Source organism: Vulpes vulpes, chromosome 4 (assembly GCF_048418805.1).
Source record: "Vulpes vulpes isolate BD-2025 chromosome 4, VulVul3, whole genome shotgun sequence".
NCBI classification, from domain to species: Eukaryota; Metazoa; Chordata; class Mammalia; order Carnivora; family Canidae; genus Vulpes; species Vulpes vulpes.
The window spans coordinates 78,768,999-78,793,693 of NC_132783.1; the positions used below are offsets into that span (position 1 = coordinate 78,768,999).

The window sequence follows — 24,695 nt, forward strand, 5'->3', positions numbered from 1 at the left end:
GAAGTAAGTTTTGTTGCATGTAGCCATTGGAATCCATGGATTATTATTATAGCAATTAGTCTACCCTAATACAAATCTAACAGTGGCTTTCTTACTATGTCTTTTTTAGGACCCTAAATCTTCTTAGTGATGTCTTGAGAGATGCTGTGGTGGGAACTTGGGTCGTCTGCTTCAAAGAGAACAGCCTTCTTTTTATGTATTTAAGATATGTAATATATGACATACTAACACACGCATGTATGATATTTAGTGATGCACATGGTGAAGGCTTCAGAGCACACAAAAGATTTTACAGTAAAAAAAACAAAAACAAAACTCCTTTATACCTTTGCCTTTTAGTCTCCCATTTGCTCCCCCAGAAGCAATTTCTGGGAGTTTACCCATTTCCTGAGTTTAAGTGATAATTTACGTACATATAAACATATGTACTGGTTAAATGTTTAACCAGTCCCTCACTCGTGGACAATTAGTGTATTTCCAACTTTTTGCTAACAAACAATGGCACAGTGAATGTTCTTGCATATATGTTATTTTACATGTATGCAAGAATATCTCTAAAATATATTTCTAGAATTGGAATTGTCAGATTAAAAGGCATATGCATTTTACATTTTGATAAATAGTGCCAAATTGCCCTCCATGCGGTTGTACCAATTTTCACTTTTTTTCGAATTTACATTTTTACTATTACTATACAAGTGGGCCTGGCTCTTCACATCCTTTTTTTTTTTTTTTTAAAGATTTTATTTATTTATTCATGAGAACACAGAGAGAGAGAAGCAGAGACACAGACAGAGGGAGAAGCAGGCTCCAAGCAGGGATCCTGACGTGGGACTCGATCCTGAGTCCCCAGGATCACGCCCTGGGCTGAAGGCAGTGCTAAAGTGCTGAGCCACCCGGGCTGCCCACTTCGCATCCTTTTCAATGTAACATATGGTCACATTTTGATTCCTTACTACCTTGATCTTGATATGTGAAAAATAGCATTTCATTGTGAATTTATGAGTAAGGTTTTACATCTTTCACATATTTATTTTTGTCTTTCCTTTCTCTTTCACATGTTTAAAAGCTACTTGCGGGCACCCGGGTGGCTCAGTGGTTTAGCATCGCCTTCAGCCCAGGTATGATCCTGGAGACCCAGGATTGAGTCCCACATCGGGCTCCCTGCATGGAGCCTGCTTCTCCCTCTGCCTGTGTCTCTGCCTCTCTCTCTCTCTATGTGTCACTCATGAATAAATAAATAAAATCTTTAAAAAAAAAAAAAGCTACTTGCATTCCCTTCTCTGTGAACTCTTTATCTTATTGTTGAAAGTCCTTTAATACATATTAAAAGAAATGTATCTGTATTTTGTAATAGAGTTAAGATCATTAAACAGATAAATTCTGCTGCTAAAAACCAAAGTTTGAGAATCACTATGCTTTTTCTTTCTTTTCTTTTCTTTTCTTTTCTTTTCTTTTCTTTTCTTTTCTTTTCTTTTTTTTTAAGTAATCTCTATACCCAACATGGGGCTTTGAACTCACAAGCCCAAGATCAAGAGTTAGGTGCACTACCAACTGAACCAGCCAGGCACCCCACTGCCTATGCTACTTTTTAACCCAACCTTGCTAATAAAAGCTTGCCCCTTCATCCCCTTGGGAATCTTTGTCCCTTAGAGTCTCAACCAGTACTACTTGTCCTTATGGTTGACATCCTAGGACAAAGTTTCCGAATTGTGTCACTGCTCTCATTTTGGCTGGAAAATTCTTTGTTTTGGGGGGCTGCCCTCTGTATTAAAGAATGTTTAGTAGTATCATTAGCCTCTATCTGCTGAATGTCAGTAGTCCATCCCTCCCTCCTCCATGGAGTTATAGACAACCAAAAAAATGTCTTCAGATTGTCAAAATTCCTCTGGAGGATAGGGGGCAAAATTGCCCCAGTTGAGAACCACTGGTCTAGGTCTTTATATTGTTGGAGGAAGGCAGGCTGCACTACCGTTACTATTTGCTTTAGTTTGGATATCCCACACATCTACCCAAATGGTATTTGATAATGTATAGAATACTAAGTTTTGCATGGAAGTACAATACTTATGTTATAAACTAATCAAAAAGACAAAATAAAGGGGCACCTGGGTGGTTCAGATGGGTGGGTGTATGCCTTTGGCTCAGGTCATGATCTCCAGGTCCTAGGGTCCAGTCCCACAGTCAGGATCACAGCTTGGTGGGGAATCAGCCTCTCCTTCTCTCCCTGCCTGTGCTCTTTTTGTCTGTCTGTCTCTCAAATGAATAAATAAAAAAAATCTTTTAAAGAAGACTAATATACACGAAACCATCAAATAACATCTGCGAAACTTGTGGTTATACCTAGCAAATTTAAAAACAAGCAATAGAAGACAGGAAAGTCAGCCACCACTTAAGTCTCAGAGGGTAGGAGGGGCTTGATGAAATCTCCAGAACCCAGAGTGTAGCACTCAGGTTGTAGGTTTGTTTTGTTTTGTTTTAAGATTTTATTTATTTATTCATGAGAGACACAGAGTGAGAGGCAGAGACACAGGAAGAGGGAGAAGCAGGCTCCCTACAGGAAGCCCAGTGGGGGACTCGATCTTTCCACCCCAGGATCAGGGCATGAGAGAAGGCAGATGCTCAACTGCTGAGCCACCCAGGAGTCCTTGGTTGTAGTTTCAAAAAATGGTTCCATTTTTTTTTCCATTTTTCTTTTAATTATTATTTATTTTAAATTATTATTATATTGACTAGTAAATCAGTATATATCATACTTATTATCATATATTACACAAATTATTATATACTATACATTTATTATATCTATATATTATATTTATTAAATTAAATATTTCATTAAAAATCATTTACTTATATATATAAACGCTCATTTTAATGTGTGAAATTTTAGCAAGGAATATTTATTGACATGTCCTCGATTCTTTTATGCCTACCCTCTCTGTCAAGGATATTAAAATGTTAACATTTTGACAAGTAACTTTCTATACTTTTCCCAAGCCTCTATACCCATATTTATAAATAGAGCTTATAAATAGGTTTGTATATAGGTATATAGAGGTTTTAAAAATAAGGGGTAATTATTGAATAAAAAAAAGATCAGGAGCAGCCCGGGTGGCTCAGGGGTTTAGCGCTGCCTTTGGCCCAGGGTGTGGTCCTGGAGACCCGGGGTCAGGCTCCCCCCATGGAGCCTGTTTCTCCCTCTGCCTTGTGTCTCTGCCTTTCTCTCTGTGTGTCTCTCATGAATGAATAAATAAAATCTTTAAAAAATAAAAAAATAATAAAAAGATCATAATATACACATTTTTGTACAACATGCTTTGTCATATAAACATTTCTCAAGATCAGTTATAGATCTTCTCAATGATTGCATAATAGGCCATAGTAGGTGTACACCATAATTTGATCAAGTTTTCCTATTGAAGACATCTGGATTGTTACTTTACTTTTTTCTCTGCAACATCAATACCATAATAAACATTCTTGCAGTCATAGTCTTACATTTTTGTTAATAAATGGGATTTTGGATTGAAACGTATGTGTGTATTTATAATTTTAATAAATATTCCAGATTACTTTCCAATACTCTGATAGCAATGCACACCTATGAAAGTATCAGTTTCTCCATAGCTTGGTAAGCAATAGATGGTAACAATAAAATTTGTTTGATTTACCTATTAAGAAGTGAAAAATCGTACCTTATTTTACTTGCATCTCTCTGACTTCTAATAAATTTGAATATATTTTAAATTTTTGGATAGTCAAATGTCTATTTTATTTTTTTAGATATTTTATTTATTTATTTGAGAGAGAGAGAGACAGAGATAGCTAGAAAGAGCAAGAGCAGGGAGCAGAGCTCCACTGAGCAGGGAGCCTGATATGCGGCTAGATCTCAGGACCCTGGGATCATGACCTGAGCCACCCGGGGGGCACTCTCTCAATTTTTTTAAACATAAACTGTTTTATTTAGTAGGTTTTTGTTGTTCTTGTTGTTAAGTAATCTCTACACCCAAGCTGGGGCTTAAACTCAGAACCTCAAGATTAGGAATGACTGGGTGGCTCAGCAGTTGAGCATCTGCCTTAGCTCAGGGTGTGATCCCGGGGTCCCATGATTGAGTCCCACATCAGGCTCCCTGCAGGGAGTCTGTGTCTCCCTCTGCCTATGTCTCTGCCTCTCTTTCTGTGTATCTCTCATGGATAAATAAATAAAATCTAAAAAAAAAAAAAAAATCCCAAGATTAAGAGTTACTTGCTCTGTTAACTGAGCCAGCCAAGTACCCCGAATTTTCTCCCAATTTTGATGGGATACTGACTCTAAACATTTCATATATTACATTCCCACCAATGTGGTTGAGAATCAATTTATGAAATATTTTATAGGTAAGGAAGAGAAAGTAGAGGAGAGAACATGTACTGAAGAGTATTAGCCAGGAATGGTGAGGTGCCTATGTAGTTAGGAATTGGGGAGAATGTTGGAGGGAAGGAAGGGCAACAAGATTCAGTCACCAATTGGTTAGAAGGCATCAATCTGAAGGAACACTTCAAATATGATTCCAGGGCTTCAAGAACAAAAGGGATCACTGTTGGAAATGAAAAGTGACTAGTATGGAAAGTTTCTCAGTTTATTTTTATTTATTTATTTATTTATTTATTTATTTATTTATTTATTTAATAGGCATTTTTTTTTAAGATTTTATTTATTTATTCATGATAGTCACACACAGAGAGAGAGAGAGAGAGAGGCAGAGACACAGGCAGAGGGAGAAGCAGGCTCCATGCACCAGGAGCCCGAGGTGGGATTCGATTCCGGGTCTCCAGGATCGCGCCCTGGGCCAAAGGCAGGCGCCAAACCGCTGCGCTACCCAGGATCCCAGTTTCTCAGTTTAATTTGAAGTGCAATCTTTTTTTTTTTTTTTTAATTTTTATTTATTTATGATAGTCACAGAGAGAGAGAGAGGCAGAGACACAGGCAGAGGGAGAAGCAGGCTCCATGCACCGGGAGCCCGACGTGGGATTCGATCCCGGGTCTCCAGGATCACGCCCTGGGCCAAAGGCAGGCGCCAAACCGCTGCGCCACCCAGGGATCCCTTGAAGTGCAATCTTTAAATCTTTTGGATTTAAAGATTTTTTAAAAATTCATTTATTTAAAGATTTATTTATTTTAGGGAGGGAGAGAGAGCACAAGCAAGCACATATGTGAGCACCAGCACCAGTGAGCTAGGAAGGGGCAGAGGAAGAGAATCTCAAGCCGCCTCCAACGGAGTGGGGAGCCCCAGGTAGGGCTGGCTGCATCTCACTACCCTGAAATCAAGACCTGAGCAGAAACCAAGAGTCAGAGGCTTAACCAAACTACCCAGGCATCCCCAACTTTTGGATTTGGATGGGACCTTAGAGATACATTTCCAACATTCTTTTTTTCTTTTCTTTTTTTTTTTAAAGAATGAAGAAACAGGGTGCCCTCGGTGGCTCAGGTCATGATTCCAGGGTCCTGGGATCTAGCTTCCTGTTGGGCTCCCTGCTCAGCAGGGAACCTGCTTTTCACTCTCCCTCTGTTGCTGGCCCTGCTCTGCTCCCTTAAGCACACGCCCTCTCTAAATAAGTAATATATATATATATATATATATATTTTTTTTTTTTTTAAGAAAGGAAATAAGTTGCTTGCCTAAATTTTCACAATTGGCTCAGTATAGGCAGGCCCCCTGGTTTACTATAAACTTGGAGAGGTCCTTTAGGCAGTTTTTTTTTTAATTTTTAAAAAAGGTTTTATTTATTCATTCATGATAGAGAGAGAGGGGTGGGGGGGGTGGGGGTGGGGGCGCAGAGACAGGCAGAGGGAGAAGCAGGCTCCATGCAGGGAGCCCGATGCAGGACTCGATTCCCGGGCCCCAGGATCACATACCCTGGGCAGAAGGCAGGCGCTAAACCACTTAGCCACCCAGGGATCCCCCCCCCTTTTTTTTTTCCTTTAGATAGTTCTAACGCCACACTGCACAGGTGGTAGATGCCCTACCAAATATTGGCTCTAGATCTGCCATGTATTATTGGAGTCTTTAGTTAAGGCTAGATGTAGAGTGACAGTGCTCTGGAATTTCAGGAAAGTGGAAAGTAGAAGGGCTTCTAGTATGCAAGGAACTTCATTCATTCATTCATTCATTCATTCATTCATTCATTCAGGGACTGGTATTTTTGAGCTACTAGGTAGTCCTCACTTTACATCTATCTTATAGCTTATCAGTATAGGTCTTACAACCCTACAAATGTTACCATTTTAAAGATGAGAACATTGCCTATAGAAAGGCTAAATTGCTCATGCTAGTAGGTGAGAATCTCAAATTCCAACCCAAAGTCCCAAGCGTAGACCCGCCAAGTCATGTTCATCCTGCTCTTTGCGAATGGCCCACTTGACCCGATGCGTTCAGAAGGAATTCAAGACACCTTTGCAGCCCAGGTGGTGCCAGAAAACAAACAGGCTGATCCCCAGCGCCCCAGGTCAGGGGTTTTCAGGGGGAACACATGCCTTTAAGGATGACAATTTACACCACCCTACAAGTGATCAAGTGATGGGGGGGGGGGGCAGTCAGCTAGAGACAGGAGCAAGAAGTAGGAAAAGGAGCCAAGAGGCGCTGTCCACTGGTGTGAGGATGAGGAGTGAACTCTTTTATCCTCTACTCACGCTGGTGGACGCGACTATCCAGCGTGCGAAGCTCGGCCTTGGCCAGCTTCATTCCTCACCGTGTCTCAGGAACTAAGTTTTAACCCTTTACCTTAAACCTAGAAAAGACTAAAGCAAGCAAGCCGTGCGCCTCAGACTTCAGTGGAAACTCGCAGGGTGAACCAAAAACTTGGGCCGGCCGGGCGACAGCGACGCGAGGCCGGTTTCGAAAAGCAGCCGGGAGCCGGGCGAGCGCGGCGGCTGGACGCGCCTGCCGCAGAGGGGTGGGGCCGCGCTTCCTCCCAGCCCACGCCGCCTCCGCCCGCCACGTGACCCGCCGTGTTGTGGTCCGGCCCGCGTGGGTGGCGGGAGCGGCGGGAGGGCGGGGGCGACGAGGCCGGGTCACGTGACGGGGTTTAAATCTCCCGCAGCCGGAGCCGCGGGGGCGCCAGTGCCGCGAGTCGAGCGGGAGCAGAGGAGGCGAGGGAGGAGGGCCAGAGAGGCAGTTGGAAGATGGCGGACGAGGCGGCGCTCGCCCTTCAGCCCAGCGGCTCCCCCTCGGCGGTGGCGGCCGAGAGGGAGGCCGCGTCGCCGCCCGCCGGGGAGCCACTCCGCAAGAGGCCGCGGAGAGACTGTCCGGGCCTGGGGCGGAGCCCGGGCGAGCCCGGCGGGGCGGCCCCTGAGCGGGAGGTGCCGGCGGCGACCGGGGGCTGCCCCGCGGCGGCCGCGGCGCTGTGGCGGGAGGCGGCGGCGGGCGGCGAGCGGGAGGCCCAGGCGGCGGCGGCGGCGGCGGCGGCGGCCGGAGAAGGAGACAATGGGCCGGGCCTACAGGGCCTCTCCCGCGAGCCGCCGCCGGCCGACGACTTCTACGACGACGACGACGACGACGAGGGCGAAGAGGAGGAAGAGGCGGCGGCGGCGGCGATTGGGTACCGAGGTGCGCAGGGCGCGGGCGGCTGGGACTGCGCATCCCCTCCTCCCTCTCTCGGGGCCCCTTGTGGTGTAGGGCTTTGGGGGCTCCGGGGGGCCGGCTGGGGGCTCAGGTCTGGCCTGCGGCGCCCCCTTCCCACCGCGGGCCTCGGCTGCGCTCCTCCCCGGCTGCCGGCCGGGCTGCGGGAGCGGCCCGCGCACCCCCTCCCTCCGCTCCCTTTTTCCCTCCCTCCGCCGCCCGCCTGCGCGGCTTTGCGTTTTGCGCAGCCGCCGGGCCGCGAAGCTCCCGCAGTTGGTTTTAAAGTAAGTTTCTCTCTCCTCCTACTCTTAGCTTATTGCCTTTGTTTAACATCTTTCGCTTTTCCGTACCCCCGCTTCCTTGCACACGTTAAGTCTGCAACTTTTGCCCGTCCCTTTTCATCAACCTTTTGCAGTTGTCTTTGCAAACTGATACACCTGTGCAATTCACGGCTTTTTTTTTTTTTTGAGGGCCTTTATTTTTAAATTTTGAGGAGCAAAGCTATTTCTAAAGTCATAACCCACAAAATTTGAGAAGCATCGCTCAATTTCTGAAATGTTGCAATTAATGCTGCGTATAGGGAGAGTGATAGTACTTTGACTAGTTAAGTAGGCTTTTTTCTTTTCTTTTTTTTAAAATATAAGATTGTGTTTATTCATGAGAGAGATAGAGAGGCAGAGACATAGAGGGAAAAGCAGATTCTCTGCGGGGAGCATGATGGGGACCTGATCCCAGGACCCCGGGATCATGACCTGAGCCAGAGGTGGACTCTCAACCAACTGAGCCATCCAGGCGCCCCAGTAGTACTTTTTTTCCTAATTATATATACTTAGAATGTTTTTTAGATTAGATATAATTTTGCGTGTATGTGCGTATCTGATAACCCTGAAACACAAACTGATTTTGTTGTTGTTGTTATGTTAAAGCAGATGTGTGCAGATGCATCTTTGAGAGTTTTCGTATTTTTTAGTCTGAGGAGTTTCTGTCGTGGATGTTCGTCTTTACCAGTAAATTCAATCTGGTGCTCCAGATTGATCATAGAAGTGCATTAAGTTCTTGATCATAGAAGTGCATTAAGTTCTTGATTAGTAAATCACTTACTGATTTCTGTAAACAGTTTAATATGGGAAACGAATAATGCAAATATATCTTTGGAAGTCTAGTATTATGTAAGAGAAGGGCAAATAATTGTCATGAATTTGAACGATTTCTGTTACATTTTTGACCAGTTTCATGAATTCCCATTACTTGTGATCAATAAGTTCAGTTTAGATTACTACTCTGTGTTTTGATTAAGTAAACCTAACTTATTTCTAGATTTTCATGAGCTGAAAGTTTTAAGATTCTGTGCAGAATGTGTAAAGATGAGGATATATGGCTCTTAGAATGGTGCAAGCTGACCCAGTAGGCGGTTTTTAACCTAGGTACTATGAATGAATGTTCAGTGGTTTATTCATTGAAAGTCATTGCATCATAACTGTTACAGATTTGTATACACTTTATTTTATCTTTAAGGATTTTATTTATGTATTCATGAGAGACAGAGAGAGAGAGGCAGAGACACAGGCAGAGGGAGAAGCGGGCTCCTTGCAGGGAGCCCGACGTGGGACTCCATCCCGGGTCTCCAGGATCACGCCCTGGGCTGAAGGTGGCGCTAAACCGCTGAGCCACCCGGGGTACCCAGATTTGTATAGATTTTAGAGGCAGATTGTTTCATCAGCCTTTAGTTACTTTGGTTTCTTTTGCAGATAACCTTCTGTTTGATGATGAAATAATCACCAACGGTTTTCATTCCTGTGAAAGTGATGAGGATGATAGAGCCTCACATGCAAGCTCTAGTGACTGGACTCCAAGGCCCCGGATAGGTACGGTTTCAGAGCATTAGAGAATAATGTCTTTTTCTTTTTTGAATTTTTTTATGTCAATTAAAAATACAGTTTTCTGTACCCTTATACCTTGATGAGGTTTTTAGGTGCTTCTTGAGATTTAGTGTCAGCTTGTGTTTCTACGGAAGGTCTAGTACTTTGTTCTTTTTGGTTTTAAACAGTTTAAGCCCCTGGAAGCTGGCCTCTGGTATTTCTCAATCAGGTCCTTCTCACACCACCAGTTCTTTTCACTTGTACCTTTCTTGTGTGGAGTGCTTTTTCTCCAGCGTATCTTGCACTCTCTCAATTCAAGTCTTTTTTTTTTTTCCTTAATACTTAATCACTTTTTTTTTTTTAAGATTCTATTTATTTATTCATGAAAATACACAGGAGAGAGAGAGAGGCAGAGACACAGGCAGAAGGAGAAGCAGGCTTCATTCAGGGAGCCTGACATGGGACTCGATCCCGGGTCTCCAGGATCAGGTCCTGGGCTGTGCTAAACCGCTGAGCCACTCAGGCTGCCCCTTAATCACTTCTTAATAAGCTCTGTATCTTAAACATTTTTTGTTACTTCCTGTACTAGGATGTAAGCCCAACAGGGGCAGGGATTTTTGACTGGTATAGTGTTTTGTCAGTATTTAGAAAAGTGCCTGGCCCACAGTTTGTGCTCAATATTAAGTATGTTGTTGAAATGGGAAAGTATTTTGAAGTAGAGAACACCATGAGATTTTTATACCAAAGTTATAACGTGATCATATTGAAAATGGTCTCTTTTCTTTTTTTTGAGAATGGTCTTTTTCCTAATGTGCTCTTCTTCTTTTAAAAGTACCTTGACTCTTTAAACAGCGGTGATTAGTTCCTCCTTAGTGTCTGTAATGTTCACTCTATTTTTGGTTTTCTGAAACTAGGAAACTAAGAAATTTCAGGGTAAAAATTATTAATATTCAAAACATCGGTATGTCATTTTGGGGGATTGGTTAAGATCAAATTAAAGATTGTTACTGGAAAAAAAAAGGTTGTTACTGGAAAAATTTAAAGAGTAATTATGTATAGATTTCCTGTGGGCTTTTGGGACTGGTACCTTTTCCTTTATTGATTGGTAAAACTGATTTGTAGAACTATTTTGTACACACTCTGTTATTAGTGTGTATTCTAGATCTTAGCCATAGAAATTTAATTCTGGTAGGTTTTTTTTTCTCTTATTTTGTTCAATATTGTACTAGAGGTTCTAAATATTACAATAGGCAAAAACAAAAAGGAATCTATTAGAAAGGCAGCTATAAAGCTGTTATTTGCAATAGACAAGATTAAGTAGAAATTTTGATGGAATGTCAAAAACTTACTAAAATTAAGTGATTAGAGCAAAGGTATAGGGTACATGATTGTTATTTCATATTTCAGGGAAGGCTTATGTGAATTAATAACTGACACTTCCAGACATTAAGTACTTAGTAAATGAAGGTGATTATTACCAGTATTTGAATAATTAGTGTTGTAGTCTTTTGACCCAAATCAACTTAACATACTAAATTTTTAAGTATCACATGACAAATTTTTTTTTGAAAGAAAATATTAAATGATCTGAAGAGTAAATTATAGTTTTATTTTTAGAAACAGGAGAGAAGAGGCTGGATTTAAGAGCTCTAAGAGCAGGTACAACTCTTGATTTGATCTCCCTAATTTCCTTGGGAGGGAGTAGTCACTAGCTCTAAAAAATGAAATACCTATATAGTTCATTTTCCTTGCAAAAAAACTTTAAAGATTGCTAATTCATTACTTTAGAAAATGAGATTTTTGAATGACTAAAAGGTGGATTAGATCTAATTCTTTTCTCTCTTTATGTAGGTCCATATACTTTTGTTCAGCAACATCTCATGATTGGCACAGATCCACGAACAATTCTTAAAGATTTACTACCAGAAACAATTCCTCCACCTGAATTGGATGATATGACACTGTGGCAGATTGTTATTAATATCCTTTCAGAACCACCAAAAAGGAAGAAAAGAAAAGATATTAATACAATTGAAGATGCTGTGAAATTACTGCAAGAGTGCAAAAAAATCATAGTTCTAACTGGAGCTGGGGTATGTAAGATGTAATAAAACACTAGTAAAAAGGGCGAGGTGGTGTGTGATTTTTTTCTTAGCCTTTTCCAAGTAAGAAACATTTTTTGTTTAGAAGAATTTATCCTAACATGATAATGGGAATTTGTGTTTGGAAACCATGAAAAGTGCTGCAGCAGTTGTTAAATTGGTTCATTTCTTTAAAAACTTCTCCAACAAACTTAGGAAGTATTCCTGTTTGTTAACAGTACATGGAATTAGGGAAAGGTTTTTTACTTATAGTATTCTGCTATAGCTCCTAAAGGAGATGCAGGGAATTCGGTTTGCATAAACTGGATCAGGGTCTGCTGGAAAAATTGGGTCTTTGTTCCATCTTTCTGGGGGAAACCAGGAACCTAATTAGTGTTCACAAGTAAATAAGTTGGGAAGGCAACAGGTTCCTGCCTCCTCTCCTTTTTTTTTTTTTTTTTTTTTTGATTTTAGTTATTTACTCATGAGAGATACAGAGGTAGAGACACAGGCAGAGGGAGAAGCAGGCTCCATGCAGGGAGCCCGACGCGGGACTCGATACCGGGTCTCCAGCATCCCACCCTGGGCCGAGGGAGGCGCTAAATCGCTGAGCCACCTGGGCTGCCCCCCCATTTTATTTTATTTTATTTTATTTTATTTTAATTTTATTTTTAAAGGTTTTATTTATTTATTTATTCATGAGAGACAGAGAGAGAGAGAGAGAGAGAGAGAGGCAGAGACACAGGCAGAGGGAGAAGCAGGCTCCATGCAGGGAGCCTGACGTGGGACTGGATCCTGGGTCTCTCCAGGATCAGGCCCTGGGCTGAAAGCGGCGCTAAACCTCTGAGCTACCAGGGCTGCCCCCCAACCCCCATTTTAATTTAAGGTGATGTGAGGGCATTTGCCTCACTTTGGGTTTGTACTTAACTACCTAGGGCCATTGTGTGTTGAATACAGAATACGTTACGTGTTATTGACCTAGGGTGATTGTTGGAGTAAAATTCAGTCCTGCATTTTGCCATTTTGAGTTAAGGCAGAGTGCTATTTAATCATAAATGATTATCAAGAATAGTTCTGCTTTGTTCCCAGATGTGATTTAGACAGATTAGTTTTATCTGAGGTCAGAGTGGAGTCAATTGATAAAATTGTGAAACAATAAGTTAGTTGACTTCTGAAATTCCTATTTGAAATATCAGCTAAGAATTAAAATACTAAAAAAAAAAAAAAAAGAATTAAAATACTGGGGACGCCTGGGTGGCTCAGCGTTCGAGCATCTGCCTTTGGCTCATGGCTCCTGGAGTTTGGGGAACGGGTCCCACATTGGGCTCCCTGCATGGAGCCTCCTGCTTCTCACTCTGCCTGAGTCTGCCTCTCTGTGTCTCTCATGAATAAATAAATAGAATGTTAAAAAAAATTATTGTACAATAGAGTTTTTAAAGAAAATACAATAATTTAATATTCTTGAAGTAGTAGAACCCTGACCAGATGACATTTTTGTTTTTGCAAATATGTGACTGATAGAAAATCTTGCCTGCTTTGTAGTTAAAATAATTTGAAATGGTTTATTTACTCTGTTCTCAAATTGCAGTTGCTTTAATTCATTGATTAAATGCTTAAAGGTTTAAAATTAGAAAAAAAATTAGCCTGACTTAAAATTCCTTACCCCATTATGATTGGAAAATATGGTGGATTTCATTATACTGCTTTTTGGTGTTTGTTATATTTGAATTTGAAATTAGAGTAGGGGAAAAAAAATAAATTGGAGTAGGGCAGTATTTTTGTTCCCTCAAGTTTTAAAGCAAAATATTTTTCAATTCTTCCCTAATTATATGATGAAAGAACTAGTAATTATAAACGTAGAGATAGAAGATTTAATTGTACAAATTATGCCATGCATATTTCAGGTTTCTGTTTCTTGTGGAATACCTGACTTCAGGTCAAGAGATGGTATTTATGCTCGCCTTGCAATAGACTTCCCAGACCTTCCAGATCCTCAAGCAATGTTTGACATTGAATATTTCAGAAAGGATCCAAGACCATTCTTCAAGTTTGCAAAGGTACTATGAAATCTTCTAGTTATTCTTTGGCTTTCTCTCATGAAAATGTATTCTATTCGCATTGGGGCTTCTTACGTTTACAATTCATGGTCTAGTAAATTGGGTAGTAGAACTGTGGTAGAGTAAGATCATTGAAATAAAGTCATTTCAGTCAGAATTTTCTTCTTCCTAGAAGAGGCTCTATCAGTTACGTTTCATTTTAGGATTGGGCTTATTTTTAAAGAAGAGACTACTTCTATCTTTCAAGTTTGAATTTTAGTAATGGCCTTTATATCGTTCAGGCTATTTTAGAGATTAGTAGACCATATGAAATTAACAGCACTTTGATTTTTAATATTTTTTATGAATCAGAAAGGTTGTAATCTCTGCTTTGGTGTGTTTTTTTTTTTTTTTCTAAAGATTTTATTGATTCATAGAAACAGAGAGAATGAGAGGCAGAGACACAGGCAGAGGGAGAAGCAGGCTCCATGCAGAGAGCCTGACTTGGGACTTGATCCAGGATCTCCAGGATCATGCCCTGGGCTGCGGGTGGCGCTAAACCGCTGCGCCACCGGGGCTGCCCTGCCTGGTGTGTTTTTTAGTAGCCAGAGTTTAACACATGAGGATATGCCTGAAAAATTTGTGATTGGGGATGAAGATTCTTAGGTTGCATGATGTTAGCCAAGTTTGCTTTACATTGTTTTAGAGTTTCTTGAGCTGCACTGTCTTAATCCAGAATCCTCTAGTTACATGGGTCTGCTAAGTACTTAAGTATATTCAGATGTGATATAAGTGTGGAAGACACCAGATCCTGGAAACATAGTACGGAAAATAATATTGTTATATATTAACAAATACTGATTATATGTAGAAATAATATTGTATTTGATATTGGATCGGAAATTACGATGATTTCATGCTTTTAGTGTGGTTACTAGGAAATCTAAGTTGTGTGTACATGGCTCACATATTTCTTTTGGGCAGGTCTGTTGTAATAAAGTTTGAGATTGTTACACCATACCCAGGAGATTTTAGTCATTAGAAAACTTTTTATTTTTTTTTATTCTATAGTTTAATCCTATGGAAAGAAATTATAAAATTGTTGCTAAGCTTTGGTATATTTTTTAATGATCTTTTGTATTGATTAGTTTTTCATAAATCTAGAAATTAAATGAAACTGAATTTTAATTAAAAAGTGCTATTTTCAAACCATAGTCTTTTTTTTTTTTCTCCAAAGATTTTATTTATTCATAGAGAGAGAGGCAGAGACACAGGCAGAGGGAGAAGCAGGCTCCATGCAGGGAACCAGACGTGGGACTTGATCCTGGGTCTCCAGGATCACATCTCAGGCTGCAGGCAGCGCTAAACTGCTGCACCACGGGGGCTGCCCACCATGTAGTCTTTTTATATAACTCAGAAAAGTTTAACATTTTCACTGCTACTGGTAGTACACGATTTTTGAAGAACAATGAAATACCACATAATTCTAGGTTTCTTGAATTGGACCTAGGTCACTTACTTAATAGCTCTAGTTAGCAGAATCAACCCTTAGAAGGCCAGCAAGTAACTAGAAATTACTTTGATCTTATTATTTGATGATAAAAGTTGATTCACTGGTACATTTATGTAATGCTTACTAGATTTATGCTGTAAATTCTGTGTTCTGAGAAGAAACATGTTGCCCAAACTAACTTAGCTTTTTTCCTTAAGTATATATTAAATTGCCTACTAAAGTAGTAACCTGATACTTGGAAAAATTTGGTAACTGAGAATTGAAACAGCAAGGGTAAGAAACCTTAGTTGTCTAATGTCCAAACTGAGTATTCAGTTTAGCTTAAACTAGCTTGGGCATGGAAGAATCTGTAGAAGCAATTCAGAATTACTCTGCTAAAGACAAACTGTAGGAGGAACTTAAAAAAAATGCACCTAACTGAAATCTAGACTGCATAAGAGAAAATAAGTGAGTTATAGTAAAAAAAATGGCACACTGTTTATTAACAGTTATAATGTTTTAAATCACCTATATACATCTTTCATGCCACCTGGGAGAAGTTTGGAGGGGCAGCATTTTTCTCTTCTATAAAAGTTTTAAGAATTTGTCTATTTAGTTAATGAAGTGAAAAAAAGTTGAGTCACTTAAAGTACATCCTTTTTCAGTTTTGTTTATGTAAGTTTAATTCTGCATGATTGAGTGTTCATTAAGTTATGTTGAGAGCCAAATATATTAACCTTTGTAACTGCTACTCATATAGAATTGTTATACTTTAATTCTCGCATTAGGAACTGTCTAAACAAATGCTTTTGAGTCTCGAAGTAGCACTTAAAATTGATAGTAATGGTAACAGACTGAGTTAATTTTGGCCTAAAAATGAATAGGAAAAGCTTAAGGGGAAATAAGGACAAAGAATGAAAGATCATTTACAGAAATGGAGAATGAGGAGAATGTATAAATATTCCACAGTTTTTTACTAGAATCTTTATTTTTTTAAAAAATTATTTATTTATTTATAGAGAACACAGAGAGAGAGAGAGGCAGAGACACAGGCAGAGGGAGAAGCAGGCTCCATGCAGGGAACCCAATGTGGAACTCGATCCTGGGTCTCCAGGATCACACCCTGGGCTGCAGGTGGCGCTAAAACGCTGTGCCACCGGGGCTGCCCAAACTTCCGTATTTTTTTGAATGTTTTATTTATTTATTTATGAGAGACACAGAGAGAAAGAGAAGAGAGGCAGAGACACAGGCAGAGGGAGAAGCAGGCCCCATGCCCGCAGCCCGATGTGGGACTTGATCCCGGATCCTGGGATCACGCCCTGAGCCAAAGGCAGATGCTCAACCATTGAGCCACCCAGGCGTCTAGAATCTTTAAATATTACATAAATAAAATACTCATAACCTAAAATTTTTACCAGTTTCTCTAAATGGGCAGAAAGTTCATAAAGATGGTTTATGATTTTGGCCTGTTAGTGAATTTAATATGACACCATGAAAAGAGTAAATATTACTGGTGAAATTTAGACATTTGGAAGGAAGGAGTTTCTACACATGTATTGAGGCAATGATTATATATAATTATTGAGAAGAAACATTTCATTTAGAGGGGAAATTCCAAGTAAAGGAAAAGTGTGTTGAGATTATTGGCCCATTAGAGTAGTTTCTTACCCAATTGACATTTTGGGATGGATAATTCTTTGCTATCAGGAGCTGTCCTATGCATTGTAGGATATCTAGCAGCATTCCTGGCCTTTTCCCACTAAATGTGATTAATAACACTGTCACACCCAGTCTTGACACTCAGAAAAATGCCTCCAGACATTGCCCAAATGTCCCCTGTAAAACTGTTTCCTCTTTGAGCACCACTGTATTATACAGTGTGCCTACCTGTGGTTTATCTCTTTGAATCCTGGTGTATAAGGAAAAATTAAGCCTAACATTAAAGCTGTATAACCGTGTTCTGAACCATTATCATTATCCTCCTGCATGGTAAGGATTTGGATTGATAGTGAGTTGTGGTCGTGGTTCTCAGGAGTCTGCAAAATAATTCACTGATATGGTTAGAAAGGAGTGGCTGTATTAAGAGTCAAGGTGAAACTGAGAATATACAAATAACTTTGTTGTTGAAAAGGACTGTGTTCAGAGAATATAGATGTTACGCATGTTGAATTCAGTGAATGCCCTTTACCCTAAAGTGATTAAAAGTCGAGAAGAAGTAGAGGGAGAGATTAAACTGAATTTTATTAACTTACTTCCAAACATCTTTAAATTTTATTCAGTAAATTACTGCTTTATTGATAATGTGTAAACATACCAGATCCTGTAGTTATAAAGTTTAGGAATCTTAAAACCAGTTCATTACCTAAAAGTCAAAAAAATGCAAGTCAGAAAAAGCCATATAGTCCCATTCATCTGAAAACAGGGATAATACCTATATGTATGTGGGTTACTTATGTATAAATGCATCTATAGTTTTATACCTGGATGTATATAATTATATGAATGGGCTCTTTTGCCTACTGCTTTGGATTTGTAGTCTTTGTATTTAATGAACTTTTTCTGTCAGATATTATAATGGTTATAATGTTCATCAATGGTACTGTAATTCTACAAATGTGTATTTTGGGTGTTTCCTACTTTCTTTTATTGTAAATAGTGTTGCTGTGATTGTCCTTTTTGGTGTGTTTCCAATGTTGTTAGGATAAATTCCTGAAAGTGCAGTTGCTGAGGGTTTTGACTCACTGCTACCTGGAAAGGTAGAATAAAATATACTATCAGAAGTGTTTTGGGATGCCTGGGTGGCTCAGCGGTTGGGCGTCTGCCTTCAGCTTGGGGCATGATCCTGGAGTCCCAGGATCAAGTCCCACGTCGGGCTCCCTGCATGGAGCCTGCTTCTCCCTCTGCCTGTGTCTCTGCCTCTCTCTTTCTCTGTGTCTCTCATGAATAAATAAAATCTTAAAAAAAAAAAAGTGTTTTAGAAAGCTGATTTTTAGCATGCCCCTCTCCCCTACATACCCCCAAAACCCTCCGTAGTACACTATTAGCATTAAAATACTTGAAAGAAAAGCACATGCACATGTGTGTATTGTATATATGGTTTAAGAAATTCTAACAGTACAAAACATGTTAGTTGGCCTCCCCCTTCAGTCTTCTCTACCTCTAATCTCTTCAGAGATTACCATGGTAAGATAGTTGGGTTTCCTTCCAGGAAAAAAAAAAAAGAAGTAAACTTGTTTGTATATATAGGTGAGGGGCATTATTTGTAGGTTTCCAGGATTTTGAAAATAATTACCAACAGAATCATACACCTTTTTCTCTACTTTGCTTTTTATTCCCTGCTTAATATTCTTGGAAATAGTTTCATAATGGTACTTAGCAGATATAAATTATTATTATTATTTTTAAAGATCTTATTTATTAGAGAGCACAGGCAGAGGGAGCAGACTCCCTGCTGAGCAGGGAGCCCCATGAGGGGCTCTATCCCAGGACTCTTGATCATGACCTGAGCTGAAGGCAGATGCTTAACCGACTGAACAACCCAGGCACCCCAATACACCTCATTTTTACGATAAAGGTTGCATAGTATAATAGTTATACTACAATATATTTAGTCAGTTTCCTATTAATGGATATCTAGAGTTGTTTTTAAGGCAGTTAAAACTATCAGTTTAATAAATAAAAATGAGTGTCTTCTTGTATTACTGTTTTATTGTGGTTTATTAGTGTAGAGGACTACTTTTTACTACTGGCCACATGTGTATTTTTTGAGTTGCCTATTCGTAGCTGTTCTTTTCCATTGGGATGCTTTTCTTTTTGCTACTGATTTGTGGATACATCATGTATATTTGAAGACTTTTTCTTAGTTGGTGATTGGAATTCCAGGTTGCAGTAATCCCATGAAGATGTGCACAATGAAGTGTATTTCCTAGACTGGTTTTACAGGACTAGCTTGCAGTACATAATAGTGGTGCCTATTAGCTTAAAAGAGAAATCAAAAACTTAATTTTGAGGGATCAAATTTGAAAAAGACGGTCTTTTACTAGAATTTTAGTAGTAAAGTGATAAAGAGTCATAGTGATAAAGAGCCATGTTTTGTTGTCAAAACTGGATTTGAATGATAACTTTGCTACCTACTGGCTCTTGGGACTTTTGGCAAGTTATTTCTGTGCTTTGGTTTTTTCATTTGCAAAATGGGAATGCATATGTCTATAGTAGAGTCAGCAAACCTTTCCAGTATAGGGCCAGATAGTAAATACGATTTTCTTTGTAAACCATATAGGAACTCTGTCATATATATATATATATATATATATATATATTTTTTTTTTTTTGCTTTTCCAGCCTTTTAAAATGTGAAAACCGGAGTCCTCAGCCTGGTCTAAAGCATTATAACATAAATAAAGGTGTTAAGCCTGGTACATGCTAGAAGTTCCATTAAGTGGTCACTAATAGCTTAACTAATTGAAATTCTCTTGTGTTTATTTCTGGATACATTTGTGTAGAAGCATTCCTTTTTTTTTTTTTTTTTTTTTTTTTTTAAGATTTTATTTACTCATAGGGGTGGGGTGGGGGGTAGAGACACAGGCAGAGGGAGAAGCAAGCTCCATACAGGAAGCCCAGGTCTCCAGGATCACACCCCAGGCTGCAGGCGGCGCTGAACCGCTGCGCCACTGGGCTGCCCAATGCATCTTTTTAATAGCATTTAAAGCATTTGGTCCCAGTTCTGCTTCCATTCTAATCTAGAAGTTACCCCATTGGGTAGTAACAGAATGGCCCAGCCCACGTGATTGTATTGTTATCCTTTTTTTTTTTTTTTTTTAAGATTTTATTTATTTATTCATAGAGACACAGAGGGAGACATGCAGAGAGCCTGACGTGGGCAATCCAGGGTCTCCAGGATCACACCCTGGGCTGCAGGCAGCACTAAAATGCTGTGCCACCGGGGCTGCCCCTGTATTGTTATCCTAATAGTACTTAGGATGTTGAGATTTGTCTTACTTTGAACAGGGCTAGCTAGCATGTCAAACATAGGAGATCAGTCCATACCTTTGTGACTTTTTTTAAAGGTTTATTTGAGAGAGCAAGCGAGCATGAGTTGGGGGGTGGGGGGAGGCAGAGGGAGAGAGAGAAAAGCAGACTCTTTGCTGAGCATGGAGTCCAGGACCCTAAGATCATGACCTGAGCTGAAGTTAGATGCTTATCTGACTGAGCCACCTAGGCACCCAATTCATACTTTTATCTGAAAGTTATCCCCAGCCCATTTGGTTTTTAGCTGTCTTCATGGTAAGAGCATGAGGACAGTCTTTTACCAGAATCTTTAAATATTACATAAATAAAATACTCGTAACCTAAAATTTTTAGGAGAAGTTTCCATTAAAAGTCCTTCCAGGGTAATTTCTTTTCCATTATTTCAGATTATATCCCTTAGTTTGAATGTAGTATTTGAATCTAATGACTCAGTCACGGTCTACTGTATATTCAAAAGAAAATAGACAAAGTTAAGATACAAATCACTTAGGTTCTAACATAAAATACAGGCTTATAAGATAAATTATTCATAAGTTATTCACAAGTTCTCCCCAACCACAGGAATTGATTTGTAACGTTAAGGGCTAAATTACCCTGAACTGTTATGGATTGGATATGATGGGAAACTGGAGTGTGGAGTTGAACTACTGTCCCAAACATTTTTTTTTCCACACTTTTTTTTTTTTTAAGATTTTATCATTTATTCATGAGAGACTGAGAGAGAGGCAGAGACACAGGCAGAGGGAGAAGCAGGCCCCATGCAGGGAGCCTGATGTGAGACTTGATCCCGGGTCTCCAGGATCATGCCCCGGGCTGAATGCAGGCACTAAACCGCTGAGCCACCCTGGGATCCCCTTTTTTGTGTTTCTTACCTTCCTCTTTAAGAAGGAATGGGGAAGGGGTACCTGGCTAGCTCATTAGAGCATGCAACTCTTGATCTCAAGGTGGTTCAAAGTTCAAGCCTTGTGTTGGGTGTGGAGCCAACTTTAGTATATGTGCTGCTAAAGTGAGCACAGTGAAGCCTTCTTTAAAGAATATCTATATCTATGAAGGAAATGGGGGATGAGGAGACACAGAAAAATTCATACTAGGAGGGTAGAGTCTTGTTACTCTTGTTGCTCTGGAGGTAGTCATTTGTTCATGTTATGAGTTTGGCATGCTATTCTTATTTTGCTTATTAACTTAGAACTTATTTTTGTCTGTAACCTAGCATATTAGAATATTTGTTGTAAAAATATATTTTTTTAAATAAAAATATTTTAATAACCATTTCCAGAAAGAGAGAGCTTAGTAAAATAACAATGATGATTAATCCTTTAAATGTCCTAGAACAAAGCATCCTGGAGAGAAGACAGTGGTTAGTATAGCACGATGCAAGTGCAGTGGTTCAAAAGATAATGCGGCTTTTGGTTTTCTATAAATATAGCTTAAATAAGCCCTTCACTTGTTACTACTTTTTATATGCATTTCTGTTTCTTAAGTTGTAAAGTTGTCCATGAAATTCATGAGAAAAATTTGTGAGGTAGAATTTTTTATTTTAAAAATTTTAAAAAAATCTTTTATTTTTGTATAACCTTTTCAGTAGCATTTGGACATATGTAGGGTGGTAGTTATAATGAGATCTGCTGATTATATTTACCTGAAAGGTATCCCTGTAGGTAGTTTTTTTAAAACTTGAAATATTAAAAAAAAAAATAAAACTTGAAATACTAAATAGGTTAAAAGTAAAGTCATCTATAATCTTACTAAACTTTCTTGTATAATGTCAGAAGTTGAAAGTTTCCTCACCTGTTTATAGCTTGTTTGCATCCTTCTTGATGTTTGTATGAACTTACTGTATACATGTGCATATAATTTCCATTTTTGCTTAATAACAAAACAACAAAAAACTCTACACACTGGTGACTAACTTGCTTTTTTTCACATTGAACCATTGAACCATTTTCCAGGTCAGTACATCTAGACCTCTCACGTTCATTTTAATGGCTGCATACTCCACTATTATGGATGTACTGTATTTCTACAACCAGTCCCCTATTCCCACAGACATAACAACTGTGTCTGATTTTTTGTTAGCATTGTAATAGGTTAGAGGCTGTAATGAATGGTAAGGAAGTAGGTAGCATTACTACTTTAAAAAAAAAAAGTAGAGAAGAAAACTTCCTTTGCCATAGTCACTAAATGAAATTTAATAAAAACACTGTCAAAAGTTGAGAGGACCAAAATTGATACTTTTTCTCTGATCTTTTTGCCATGTGTATATCTGAATTCTTTGTTTTTAAAGAAGAAACAGCATTGAAGCATTATTTGGGGGGAAAAACACACACACAAAATCCAGCAACTCAGCATTCATGAGCAACTCTATACTATACCAGTATGTGCCTGTGCAGTGGAAGGAAAACAATTTTGGTAAGGAAATAAAACTTTAGCTTTAAACTTCCAACAGGTTGATATTTATAATGAATGATAAATAAACAACTTTTAATATTGTGTTTGACAGTGCCTTTTAGTTTTTAAAAGAAGTCACCATACCTTTGGTATCTTTAATTTCAACTTACTTTTCTTTTTTCTTAAAAAACAAAACAAAAACAACAAACCCTGAATTTGCAGCCAACAAAAAATTAGATATATTCTCAGGTGTGTATTTCTTCTGACTTTATTAAGAAAAACCTGTTAACATTTATTAGAGATGCTTATGGGTTGACTTTTTCCTTCAAGGGGCAAGTTCACTAATTGCTGAGTTTATGCATATTACAGCAGCAATCCTTTTGTAGGTGTGTGTTGCAACCATCTAGATGTTTTGAGATGCTCATGTATTTTTTAATTTATTTATATATGGGGGACTATCATTGGTAGTTTTTTGGTTAAACCTAAACGTGACATGTATTATACTTACTTCTTTACTGTAATCTTTTTTCTGCCTTTTGCATTATATAGGAAATATATCCCGGACAGTTCCAACCATCTCTCTGTCACAAATTCATAGCCTTGTCAGATAAGGAAGGAAAACTACTTCGGAACTATACTCAGAACATAGATACACTGGAACAGGTTGCAGGAATCCAAAGGATAATTCAGTGTCATGGTTAGTAAACCTCAGAATTGCTTTCTTTTAATTAGTTTTATAGGAGAAAATAGGATTAGAAAGTAGGCTGCTTTCCTGAAATGGAAATTTAGTCATGTTATCTGATTAGTTGTAGATAAGTTTTAAAAAATGGGGTGCAAAAAAATTAAACCAGAATTATTGGCCTTGATACTTAATTGTACAAAATATCAGCTTAATGTCCTATTGTGTTTCAAAAGGTTTAGTGGTTGTATTCCATTAAATTCTTCTAAATAACCTCCTTTGATTACAAAAGTAATAATAACTCATGTAAGAAAAATATGACCTGTTTAGTTTATGAAACCAAAGGAACGGGGTAATTCAGATGTATAGAATTTAGCAATTTAGAAGACTTTCCAATCTAAAACAAGTAGGAGCAGACCATTTTCTTACGTTTTTTATGTATAACTGTTAAGCTAAGGTCCTACAATTACAACCTTCCAACTCTGCAGATTTTAACTTTCAAGGAATTGGTTTATTTCATTGAAAGACTATCTTTAGGAAGTGTCACTATGTCAACATCTCAATAATTGAGGATTGGATTCTGTCTGTATTTTAATTATTTATCCCTGAGTTTCCCCTGTGGAGTGTCCATTCTCTTTTCTGGTATCAAACTTTATAATCTTTGTGGTATGTTTAAAGAAATAGAAATCTTCTTTAGCAGTGCATGTGTTGTTTTCTAGGTTCCTTTGCAACAGCATCTTGCCTGATTTGTAAATACAAAGTAGACTGTGAAGCTGTACGAGGAGATATTTTTAATCAGGTAATTTATCACCCGTATTTTAGAAATTGTGCATATCTCTGATCTGTTTCTTCTTTTGCTTTCACATTTTTCTTATTTATTTATTTTTTTTTCTGAAAGTTTGTGATACAGAAAGATCCAGGAAGATAATGTTAGCATTGGGAATTCTGATGACCTATAGAAGAACCTTTAATCCCTTAAGTTTAAAACATTGCTCTATAAATAATGTCTCTAAAATGATGAAATTGGCTTCTTAATATCTAAGTTAAAAGCCCAAATCATAAGTGAAGTGTTGGATATATTAAAGTTTCTCAAAAAAAAAAAAAAGTTTCTCTTACTTTCCCTTTTTAGTGCCTGTCAGATTTTGAATCTTAAATTTAGTTTTTGGTAATCCTTTAAAATATTTAAAAAGTTATTATAAAAGGTATTTCATGTATGATCACTGTCCCCAAAAAACAAATTCAGGAAAATAATGACAGAGAATAAAAATCATCCAGATATAAATTACATGTGCTTAGCTGCATATATAGTTAATTATACATAATTATGAGTGGAGAATAGCATATTAAAAAGGGATAATTTCTTACATTTTTTAAAGGATTAAGTCCTGTGCATACATATATACAGATCCTTGATCTGCTGTGGACTCTTAAATATCAAATGTAGGTGTCTTCCTGGACATTATAATAGCTACATACTCAGATATTAACATCTTTGTATTTGATCGTATGTTGATAAAGTCATTTGGCATTG

At 38.6% G+C, this 24,695-nt stretch overlaps 1 protein-coding gene across 5 annotated transcripts in view; it reads left to right on the forward strand.

Moving 5' to 3' along the window:
- The first annotated feature begins 7,088 nt into the window (after positions 1 to 7,088).
- The window catches only part of SIRT1 (sirtuin 1), a 31,317-nt gene continuing 13,710 nt past the window's right edge, over positions 7,089 to 24,695 (forward strand). Inside the window, exons 1-7 of one of the 5 annotated variants that reach the window (XM_072756149.1) lie at positions 7,089 to 7,589; positions 9,350 to 9,466; positions 11,078 to 11,119; positions 11,312 to 11,553; positions 13,446 to 13,598; positions 23,035 to 23,182; positions 23,884 to 23,963. In XM_072756149.1, coding sequence (XP_072612250.1) covers positions 7,166 to 7,589; positions 9,350 to 9,466; positions 11,078 to 11,119; positions 11,312 to 11,553; positions 13,446 to 13,598; positions 23,035 to 23,182; positions 23,884 to 23,963 — 1,206 coding nt within the window. In that variant the 5' untranslated portion in view covers positions 7,089 to 7,165. Of the gene's footprint in view, positions 7,590 to 7,616; positions 7,886 to 9,349; positions 9,467 to 11,077; positions 11,120 to 11,311; positions 11,554 to 13,445; positions 13,599 to 22,381; positions 22,507 to 23,034; positions 23,183 to 23,883; positions 23,964 to 24,695 lie in introns of those variants that run through there. The other 4 variants (XM_072756148.1, XM_072756146.1, XM_072756150.1 and 1 more) reach the window with 4 other exon arrangements.